An 11,839-nucleotide genomic window follows, 5' to 3' on the forward strand; every position below is an offset into this window, starting at 1 on the left:
ATAATTGGAAAGAAACCCATGCCCTTTAGGTGGTATGGATGACTTCTAGGAAAAGAGAAATTGTGATGGCTTTGCTAGAGCAAAAGGAGGCATTTAGAGAAAGACGCCACCAAGCCCTACAGACAATTTTAAAGTTTTCTAAAAAGAATACAAACATACCAAAATTAATTGAAAGATGTCACGCTTTTACTGTAATTTTACTAATGAATATTGTTTAAAAATATTTGTTTGTGAAAGCTGGAAAGCATACATTCCCTCTGGAAAATATAATCTTAGAAGTATTTTCAAAACTAACCTTTGAAAAACTGCTCTCACAAAGATATAATAATGAATGAGCACTTTCAGAATTGGTAGTGATATGAACAGGGAGGTTGAAAACACATTAATTATTTGCCAAGCGTGTGCTAACTACTCCGTAAATATAAGTTTAAAGTGTTTGTATGTGCATTTTAACAGCTTCAGAGAAATATGACTTTCTGTGACTCACAGAAAGTGTGTGAGTATATGTGTCCATTAAAAGCAATAAAAACAAACAGAAACACCTTTCCCCAGTGTTGAAAATTTCTATCAAGACCTGTTCTGCATTCCCCCTCTCAATATGAATTCTACGCACTTAAGCTTGGCATGACCATAATATACACGCTTAACCTCAAAATAAGCAAACAAAAATTACTGAGGGATCTATTGTACTATATGTCAATTAACATAACAGGCTGTTTTCACCGAATGACACCATGGCTTGGCCCCTGCCCAGCCCACGTTCACCCATTATCTGGATGTTGCCGTTAGGTCTGTCCTTGGTAGTCCTGCATTGGCTGTAAACTCTGAGAGCTGGCATGGGATTATTTTTTCCTAATCAGGGCCATGGTGGACAGGGGGAGAAAAACCTTTAAAGAACATTTCCTTATAGAAAGGAATATAATTGGTATTTTAAAAATAAAAACTTCATAACGTTAAAGGAAATTTATGTTTCATAGCCCTATCAATTGCTGCAAAAGAATTTTGTAATATTCTGTCACCAAGGCCATTCATTTCTTGCACTGTGACAAATCCTAGGCATGACTATTAAAAGGAAAGTAAATTAAGCATATTACCTAAACTAAGGAGAATACTATAGGGCTGTTGTCTTTTTTCCCCCTGGAACTTTTTCCCCCTGCATATTAAATTGCAACCATGTATCAGTAAAATATTCTTGACCTGGATTATAAACTGAATTGCACAATATGACAATTCACTGTGAGAGTGAATTAACATATAAATCTGAATTGTGAGATCGAAACGTTTTAACTAATCTGTTTTTTATGTCTTATGGTAAAATATACATAACATAAAATTTTAACCATTTTTAAGTACACAGGTCAGTGGTATTCAGCATACTCACAATGTTGTGCAGCCAATCACCATGATCCATTTCCAGAAATTTTCCACTATCCCAAACAAATATTCTATGCCCATTAATAATTCCCCATTTCCCCTCTCTTCAGCTTCTGGTAATTTCTACTATACGTTCTGACTATGAATTTGCCTGTTCTACGTAGAATGATATAACATTTGTCCTTTTGTGTCCTGTTTATTTCACTTAGCATGTTTTCAAGGTTTATCCATGTTGTAGCATGTATCAGAATTTAATTCCTTTTTAAGGTTGAAAAATAATAGTCCATTGTATGTAGATGCTATAATTTGTTATCCAGTCATCTGTTGACGGACATTACATTGTTTCCACCTTTTGGCTTTTGTGAATAATGCTGCTTTGAAGATGGGTGTACAAATATCTGAGTCCTTGCTTTCCATCTTTTTGGGTATACACCAGAATTGGCTGGATCATATAGTAATTCTATGTTTAACTTTTTGAGAAACTAATCTTATTTTAAAACTAATAAGAAACATAAAATTTTTCTGGGTTGTTCGTGCTCAAACCTTTAGAGTCAAATCCGATCCAACCAGCAGCCTCCTTGGGGCCCAAAAGCTCAGCAATGATCAGAAATGGGATGTTTCCGAGGTAACTGTTCCAGTGGCTGTGGGAAGTATTGCCTTGTCTCCCTCCAGAGGAGGGTCAGCAGTGCACCCTGACTTTGCTGATTAGAGGAAGTCAAGCATTTGAAAGGCACTTCTACCCTCCAGCTTAATAAAAGGAATAAAGGGTTCTTGGATAAGAAAAGAGCTGCAAACAAGAAAGCAAAAGCTTCAGAGGAATTAGAAAAGGCATCTCCAAACCAGTTCTAAGATGGTAGAGCAATGGAAGAATGTTGTCATCACTTGGGAATTAGTGGCTTATGGCAGGTCTGGGCAGGTTGGGAACCACCAGGTGGGACAGGACCGGGTAGCTTTGATTGTAGCACTTTCCAGGTGCAGTCCAGGTAAGTAGGGGTCTGTGTTCGTTCTGAACAGTTAAGCACTATGTTGGCGTAGAGGTAATGCACAGAAGGTCAGACACCACAGGGCCTAAACTAATTGGATGCTTCATAAATGCAGATTAATTATTATACTTAATGCAATATTTAACCAGTTTCTGAGACTTAACTTTCTTCTATCTAATCCATCCTTCACAACCTGCTAGACAAGTCTTTTAAAATCACCACTGGGCACATGACACCTCCCAGTTCAAACTTTCACTGGCTTTCAATTATTCATAATCATTGCCTCTCAAGGTTGGGTAAGAGTAGCCCAAGGCCACTACCCTGAGAGGCAGAAAGACCCAAGATAAACCTGGGGCAGCCCCAGCAGCACCAATTTTACTGGAAAGATGGATATAAGCATGACTTCTTTTTTAAAGGCACGTACTTTTATTGGTACAAATTACAGACAGTAAAATTGAGGCACAAAACAGTTCCTTTACTTGCCTAAGAGAGAGTGGCAGAACCAGTATTCAACTATATAGCCAGTGCCTGGCTAGCAGTGTGCTCTCTGTGTGTTAGGCATCCTATTATATTACCTCCATCTACATGATGGCCGCCTCTTCTCTTGCCTAGAAGCCTTACCAGTCTTAACCCATTCATCATTCCAGCTCAAGTCCACCTGGTCCTTCGTATGCGCTGTTAGTAGCGTCCCCAAGCTCTCCATCCCCACCCCTTACAGACAAGTTCAGCACCAGCTCAGATGTAAATGATACGTCAAAACCCTAAGCGTCTCTTTTTTAGTTTATCAGTTTTGTAAATGATAAGGTGAAAGCCTGAGCGTCTGTTTTTGAGTGTATCAGTTTGCTTTCACGGAAACCGCCAGTGTACCGAGATAAGGAACAGAGTAGCGGCACATTGTCCAGCCTCGAATCCTCGAAAGGGGCAAAACGTTAACGAAGGAAAAGTGGGCTCCACGCCCCACGTGTCTTCCCTTCCCCACCAAGCGCGTCCCTCCTTCCTTCCTCCCGCGAGCGCCGGGCTGCAAGCTCAGCTTTGGGAGGACCAGACGGCTGTGGCACGATCCCAACGTACCCGCTCTGTCTCCCGCGGTCTAGCCACCTAAAGTAACCCCTGGTGGAGCGCGCCCCGCCCCCTCCCCGTGGCTCCCAGCCGCTGGGCAAGCCCGGCCAGACCAGACCCATCGATTTCGAACCCCCACCCCAAGTGCGCGCGGAAAGAGACTTCCACCTGGGCGCCCTCGGCCTCTTGTCCTGGGCCGGTCCCCGCGCAAGGCGGAGCTGGCCGGGCCCCGAGCTCGCCCCGCCCCGCCCCGCCTCGCCGTAAACTGACCGTGTGGCAGCCGGGCGGGGGCCTGGAAGGGGAGAGAAGGGAAGGAGGAAGGAGGGGAGGAAAGTGGAGCCTGGCGGGCCGGAGGGAGGAAGGGAAGGGGCGGAGGCGAAGGGCAGAGTGTGCCGGCGCGCGGGGGAGCCTCAGCGCGGGGCGCGTCCCGGAGTCTAAGTTGCGGCCGTAGCGCGGAGCCGGCCCCTCCCCTGGCAGAACTGCCCGCCCGGGCCGTCCCGAGCGGCGACACTCCAGGCGTCCCGGCCGGCGAGCCAGGGCAGCGGCGGCCCCGGGACTGAGTTGCGAGCGCTGCGGGAGGGATGGTGGCGGCAGGGCGCGGGCCAGCGCAGCCGCCACCGCCTCCCGCCCGGCCCCGGGCGCTGTGAGCCCCGGCTGCGCGCGGGGCATGCGGCTGCAGCCCCCGGCCCTCGGCCCTCGCGCTCCGGCTTGGGACGCAGGTCCCCGCGCAGTTTGTCGTCTGCGCGGCCGCTGAGGCCGGGCGCCCCCACCATGCCGCGGGCCCCGGCGCCCCTGTACGCCTGCCTCTTCGGGCTCTGCGCGCTTGTGCCCGGACTCCCAGGTAAGCTGCGCCGCCCTCTGTGCAGAAAGAAACTTTGTCGCGACTTGGATGGGCCGGGGCGGGAGGCGGTGTCTGAGGGTGCAAAGCCTCTTCTGAGCACTCCCAGGTGGGCGAGCCACCGGGGTTCGGCCCGGTGAGGGGCTCCCGAATTGCCTGTGCCACCCTGCAGGCATCCCCGCGGGGCTGTAGTCCGCCGCGGGTCCCCTCCCGGGCTGAGGAGGAGCCTTCCTTTCCTGTGTAAACAGCCTTGCCCGTCTGCTGACCCAGCCCGCGTGCGCCCGCGCCCAGGGCGCGGGGAGGGCCGCCGCCGGCACTGCGTTGGGGCCGGGACTCTGCACTCCTTGGCACAAAGCGGCCCTTGTGGCCGGCCTGGGGCCGGTGGCCTTCTGGGAGGCGCCGAGTGATGCCGCGGGTGCCCTGGTTCCGGGCGGCGAAGGGCAGTTGGAGGTGCGAGACCTGGAGTCTTCTCTGGAGCCAAGGCTGGGGGCCACCACTACCCCGGAGGGTTCGTCTCCAGAAACTGCGAATGTTCAGGGCCCCCATAGCGAATCCTAGAGTTTCACTGCGCCCAGACCAACCGCCTTACTTAAAGATGTAAACCCCCTGCTTCCTCCCCCAAGTCACAGCAAACCCGAGGGGAGACCAACGTCCCAAACCACAGCCCCACCTGGAACTTCCCGGTCTGGTTCCCTCTGCCTGGCTTTATCCCGCGATTGACAAACATTCCGTGCCGCGCACTCCCCTAAGTCTGGAGGACTCTGGAGCGGAGGGCAGGGAGTGGTGTGCAATTGATATCATTAGCGCGACACTGCCGTGGGCTGGTTGCTGTGCGAGGAGCCCTTTTACCTGCTTTAAGTTTTCAGAGCTGGGGGAGGGCTGGATGTGGCAGATAGGAGGCCCTGTAGAAAAGATGCTTTGTTTGGCTTTAGGGCTGCCAGGCAGATGAGCTACCTACACTCCCTCCAAAAAAAAAAAAAAAAGCGGGGAGTCCCAAACTTATTTTTTACGCCTCCCCCCGCCCCCCGTAGGAAATAATTGTCTATTGGGATGTTCCATTCACTTTCAAGCCCAAGGTACTTGGGTTGCTCTTGTGAGCCACGTGCCTGCCTGTGGAGGGAGAGCAGGACTGTCCCCTCCATGGGTGTCTCATTTACATGAAGGCATTGGAGGTTTATGTCTGAGAGTGGAGGCGGGGTCTGGGCAAACAAAAAACTTCCTGCAGTTCCTAATTCAAACTTAATACTGTAGCTAGGTTTCTTTTATGGGAAACTAATCGCTCCAGAACTTGGAATAGATCAGTGGTTTCCAAGCACCCATTTGGCAACCAGTGCCCCTCTCTTGATGTTTTTATGGGTCCTCAGGGAAATGCAGAGAGCAAGAAGATGCAGCCTATGTCACACATAGGAGTGTATCTCGGCCAACCAGTCCCCTGCCTCACAAGGACTCTCTTTATTTGAAACTGTCTTTTATTTTTTGGTGAGAAACTTGTTTTCTTTTAACGATTTAAAGTGGTAATTGACTGGCAGTTTTTCATTTTTGGCAAAATAAAAACCTGGCAATCCTGTATCAATTTCTCCCTTTTCTGTTTGTTTTGTTCTGTTCTTAATCTTCTGTGAAATCCAAAAATTAGAAACTGCTAAAGCAGATGACTGCTAAGTTCTATTACAGCTTGGCATTCTGTGATTCTGATGTGCACTCAAATATTTCCAGTCGCAGAGAATTTCTCCAATACATTTTCCATTTGCATTGTGATTTCTGTTTTTTAGAGTTCATATACATCCTCACAGTGATCTCCATTTTTCAGGAGGGCCCAAGAGGGCGAAGTGAATTGCCCATTCTCCTTGCCCACTGATGAGAAGGCTTTTTGGCCCAGTTCCCTTTGTCTTACATGAAACAACCTAGGTAGGGAAAAGGCATTGAGCTGTGGTGATATATTTCCAACTCCTTCAGGGGTTTCCCTTTATTCTGACATTGCTTTAGAGCTCAGTCAGCACGCCCCATGGATCAGCAGAATGGGGATAGAACCAGCCCATCACTGGCCTCCATTCCTGGTACCTTCCTCTTATGACCTGGAGCTTCTCAAGATTAGAAGGGGCTTACTCACATCCGTGTGAGTTCTCCTAGTTTCCCAGTGGTGCTCAGCCAACTTCAAACATAGTTTGAAACAGAGTTTTTCTTCTCTCTTTTTTTTTTTTTCCCCTTGAAGACCTGCAGGTACTTTCTCCAGAGTTTGTGTCTATCTTGCTACTAGGAACATGATTTGAGAGAAAAACCTTCACTGTGCAGTGAAAGAGGCGACCTACAAGGCCATGCCTGCCTGGGTGTTTCTAGACCATTAGCCAAGTTGCCCATCTGTTGCTATCACCACACTTTCATCTCTGTGCTTAATCCAGCAGGAAACAGACTTTTAATGTAAGGGGGCTCGTTTCAAACAAGCCCCTGGCAGGCTGACAAACCCCACATCCCAAGGTTATCTCCCATTCTTCTTACTATCCCTTGGCCAAGAGCCTCCCAACAGGATCCGAGGACTGGTCTACCCACAGAGCCAGGGTGGGGTTTCTCTGGGGTGAGGCTCTAAGGTGGGGGGAGCATGATATTGATCCTCCTGTGGGACTGGAGTCATGTTTGCTATCATAGTTTATTTGTTCTAATGTTCATTTAGTGATGCCCTGCAAATTAGAATGCGCTAAGTCCTAAGAGAACCTTTTAGTTTATTTAGTGGACTCCTGTTGGTAGCACTCTCCCCACGCCAACACATTTTCCGTGGTCTGTGATGGGGCTGTTGGAATTGGTCTGTGTGTTGGCAGCTGCCTTCAGGTAACCAGGCATAGGTTGAGAAATGACAGGACAATGAAATGCAAACCCGGGGCTTGGTTTGTGGACAGCTGTTTACCTTAGGTATTTACATGTAGGTATTTACATGTTAGCACCATCATCCTTGAATTAGGGGGCTTTTTATAAAGGGGATTGAAGTAGAAGAGGGCAGGGTCTAATTAGCTCTAATTAGTATTCCTCTCCTGCTTGTTCTCCAGGCTTATTTAGCTACTGAGGCAACAGAGAATTAAAATATCTAAGTAGTTGGCAAAAGGCCCTTTGTGCCTGCCTGCCCTGGTAACCACTTTTTCTTCTTCAGCTGGTTCGCGGAAACATTCTAAGGTTTAATGAGATGGGCAATGGGGGACAATTACACAGTACTTAAATACTAGTGTGCTCTCACAGGGCGGTGTGCGGCTGGGTTACAGGGGGGTGGGGTCTCTTTTCACAGGTATTTTCATTGGACTGGGACTGAGGGCTTTGGAAGGCCACAACTATGGTTTGTGTTCTTTCTTTTCAGCTGGAATGGGATTAATGGCCTTTATAAATGTAAAGGACCACTAGTTATAGGTGGCCATTTGATTGGGAGGCTGCTTCTTGTTTCTGTTGAATTGCAGGGTTTGATTCCTGGGCCACATGGTGAAAAGTTTGCTCCAAGACCGGCTTTGGCCTTGACACATTCACAGTGGCCGATGTTTGGGGCAGGGGTGGGGGTGGGGGGGGCGCTGATGTGTGGCTTGCCCTCTCCATACTAGGTGAGGATGCCCTTCCTCACCCCAACCAGAGTTTTTCATCGATGGTTGCTTGTCTTTTGTAGAGCTGGGACCCTCAGTTATTCTCAACCTGTCCCTTTAGTATTCTTAACTCTCACTCAGAGTGATCCTGTTAAAACTCAAGTCAGATCATGTCGCTCTGCTTACAATTGCTTCCAGAAGTCCTGACCGTGTCCTGCCATGCTCTCTGTGAACGCTCCCTTCCCCGTCCCCCAATTTCCCTGACTTTATTTCTCTTAACCACCCCCCTCACACACTTCACTCCAGCAACACGAGCCTCCTCCTCCCTGTTTCTAGCATGCCACCCATGCTCCTACGCAGGCCCTCCCCTCTGCCTGGAAGGGGACTGTTGTGCCTTTCCCTCTTCCGAGATGTCTGGCTTCCGCCACCGCTGCCTTTCCTCAGTCCTTTCCAACTCAGCCAAGTTATCCCTGGGCACTGCCAACTAAAGCTGCAACCTCCTGCCCTACCGTCATCCTATACCTCCTTTCCTGCCTTGAGTTTTCTCCTGAGCACTCATCACCATCCAATGGACTTACTTACCTTGTTTATTGCCCTCCTCCCTGAACGAGGGTACCCCTCGGCCAGGACACATGAGCTCCCTGAGGTGGGGGGTTTGTCAGTTTTTAGTCATCTCTGTATCCTTTGTGCCTAGCACAGTGTCTAAATCATATTTGTTGAATGAATAGATGAACGTGAGTCTTGATAGTGTGTGTGTGTGTGTGTGTGTGTGTGTGGTGGTGGGGCTTGTCCCATCCTCACCTCCTTGTTGCCTTCTACAACTAGCTTTGCGGTCAGGGTCTGTGTGGGTAGCTTATGCGGAAGAAACATGCTGGGGAAGAGAGAACCTACTTGAATGTGTCAAGATTTTTTTGAGATGGAGTCTATGATAGAGATCATTTAGTCCACTTCCTGAGTTGTTTGTATGAGAATGCTGAGGCTGGAAGGTTAAGTGACTTGCCCAAGGTCATGTAGCCAACAAGTGACAGAACAAGTACTTGGATCTTACATGCCCAGGATACCTTCTCCTCATTCCATAATTCCAGCTGAAATGTTCCCTCCTCTATGAAGGCTTCTCTGCATCCCTCAGGTAGACCAGAATTGGCGTCTCCTTCCCTTGGCTCATAGTGCATTGTGTTAGAGAGACTGGGGCTGGAGGGGGCTTGCCTCACCTGCTACACAGTGAATTGCCCAGGCCTTACCTTTAGGTCCCTGATACAACCATAATGATTGATCCTCAGTTGATTTCTCCCCACCCCACCTTCATGGTGTCAATGGTATTAAAACAACAAAAACAACAAAAAACACAAAAAAACCCCCAAACTTCAACTTTTAAAAAATGTAAAATGGTTTTAGTTTTACAGAAAAATCGAGAGGATAGCACAGATGCCCATATGTCTACTTTCCATACGCTCACTTCCAGTTTTGCCTATTAACATCTTATATTAGTATGGTTACAATTAATGAACCACATTGACATAGTATTAGTAACTAAAGGCCATACTTTATTCAGATTGCCCTAGGTTTTTTTTTAAAGGTTTTATTGGGGAATTCGGGGAGGGAACAGCATTGGGGAATGGGGGAAGGGGAACAGACAAGTTGCTGTCCTTTTGTTCTTCAGTCTAGTTGTGGAGGACGTCGCTTCACTGGCCCATGTTGGTGTTATGATCATTGCGCTCTTCCCGGGTGAGGCAGATCGGTCGCCGGCCCTTGGACGGCCGCTCACAGCGGCTCACGGCCACTCACGCTGGCTGCTGGCCACTCACACTGACTGCCGGCTACTCATGGTAGCTTATGGCAGCCCAGTGCAGATCCATTGCAGCCTACGCCGCCGTTGCCGGTGACTCACAGCAGCCCAGCTCCAGGTCGAGCTGTTGTTGTTCACCATCTTAGCTGTAGAGGGCAGCGTCACTGGCCCATGTGGGATCCGAACCGGCGGCCCTGCTGCTCAGAGCTCGTGCTCCCAAGCCAACTCTTAACCAATAAGCCACTTAGCTGGCCCCAGATTGCCTTAGTTTTTACCTAATGTGCTCTAGGATTCCATCCAGGACACCATATTACACTGAGTTGTCATGTCTCCTTAGGCTCTTCTTGACTGTGACACTTTCTCAGTCTTTCTTTCTTTGTGATGACCTTGACAATTTTGAGGAGCTATTTTGTATACTGTCCCTTTACTGGAATTTGTCTGATGTTTTTCCTCCTGATTAGATTAGTTTTTTGGAAGAAGATGATAGATGTAATCAATTGCCTTCTTAAAAATTAATTTTTCTTAAAATTGGGGAACAGCCATGGTCATTGATTACACATTGCTTTCATGCTACAATGGCATAATTGACTCTTAAGGAGGGCGTAGCTCACAGTGGCCCATGTGGGGGTCAAACCAGCAACCTTGGTGTTATCAGCACCACGCTCTAACCAACTGAGCTAATCAGTCACCCCCAAAATTAATTTTTGAATAGATAATATTCATATAATTTTTTTAAAAGCATACCAAGTATACAGTGAGAAGTCTCATCCATCCCTGTCACCCATGAGCCCTGACTCCCTGCATAGATTATCCCTGTTAGGTTTTCTTACATACCGGAGTGTTTTCTATACATATATTACAAATACCCCTCTCCCATTTTTGTTGAAAGGCAGCACTAAACACACTGTTCTGCATATTGCCTTTAATTTTTAACTTAGCAATATGTCAGGGTGCACTTTTTTTCAGTATACAGGGAGAATATACATTCTTTTTTCCCCCCCACTTGTTGCCAGATGATCTTTAATTGAAATATTTTCCTTTGTAGTTTTTTTTTTTAAAGAGTAACCACAAGATTTTTATTTATTTATTTTTTAATTGGGGAATTGGGGGAGAGGAACAGTGATGAGGAATAGGGGAAGGGAAACAGCCAAGTTGTTGCCCTTCGGTCTTAGTTGTGGAGGGTGCAAGCAAGCTCAGCTCCAAGACTAGTGGTGTTGTTCAGCTCAAGGTGCCGAGTTCAATTAGTTGCAGGTGGGCATAGCCTACCATTCAAACTGGCAGCCTTTTTGTTAGGAGCACGTGCTCTTACCAGCTGAGCCATCCTGCCATCTGTTGGCAGCTCAGCTGCAGCTCAGCTTGGGGCGCAGTGTCACTGGCCCATGTGGGAATTGAACTGGCGATCCTGTTGCTCAGAGCTCCCACTCTCGAGCAAGCTCTTAACCAACTGAGCCCTCCTTTGTAGTTCTTAACTACCTGAGCATTCCACTGCACCATTGTTGATGTCATCTATGATGTCATGAGGGTGGTGGCCGTCAACATTACAGCCCACAGACTGGGGAGTCCCCAAGATCTCTTTAATGATTCCAGAGAGTTCTCTCATTAAAGATTGGTGCTGCATCTTTTGGGCAATGTTGACAATCTCATCAAAAGTGGTATTTCTACTGTGCTCAGTGTTTTTGATTCTTTCTGTCTCTTTGTGGTTCTTTGAGGGCTTTGATAATCAGGGCAGAGGCAGAAGGTACCACCTCAACCTGAGCCTGTCTGTGCTGGATGGTCAAAATCACTATGAGATCCTCAGACCCTTCCAATCGCTGATTGCTTTAGCGATGTCATCACCAACATTTTTGGACACAGACCCAGGGGGCCGATCTTGGGGGCCAGGGCAGATGTGGTACTGACACCCCCCCCACCCCCCCACCCTTACCACCTGCACCTCAGGTATACCACTTCGATCTCGTTGGGGGTCGAACTTCAGCCGCATGGTGGAGGCAGCTGGTGCTGGATTAACTGAGATTCAGGATATCAGAAGAAAGTTGCACCATAGCCTTCTCTGAGCCGAAAGCCAAAAAAGTGTACATTCTTTTTTAAAAGATTCATAGTATTCCATTATATGAATTGATGTTTTAAAAAAACAAGTCATGGGCCGGCCGAGTGGTGCGTTGGTTAAGAGCTGGCTTGGGACACCAGAGGGCCCCGGTTCGGATCCCACATATGAGGGCCAGTGACACTGCCCTCTACAGCTAAGATG

At 48.0% G+C, this 11,839-nt stretch overlaps 1 protein-coding gene across 1 annotated transcript in view; it reads left to right on the forward strand.

The window, feature by feature from the left end:
- Nucleotides 1–3,741: 3,741 nt before the first annotated feature.
- The window catches only part of ITGB5 (integrin subunit beta 5), a 154,970-nt gene continuing 146,872 nt past the window's right edge, over nt 3,742–11,839 (forward strand). The window contains exon 1 of the mRNA XM_019652235.1: nt 3,742–4,257. Coding sequence (XP_019507780.1) covers nt 4,188–4,257 — 70 coding nt within the window. The 5' untranslated portion in view covers nt 3,742–4,187. The remainder of the gene's footprint in view (nt 4,258–11,839) is intronic.

Source organism: Hipposideros armiger, unplaced genomic scaffold (genome assembly GCF_001890085.2).
Source record: "Hipposideros armiger isolate ML-2016 unplaced genomic scaffold, ASM189008v1 scaffold_8, whole genome shotgun sequence".
NCBI classification, from domain to species: domain Eukaryota; kingdom Metazoa; phylum Chordata; class Mammalia; order Chiroptera; family Hipposideridae; genus Hipposideros; species Hipposideros armiger.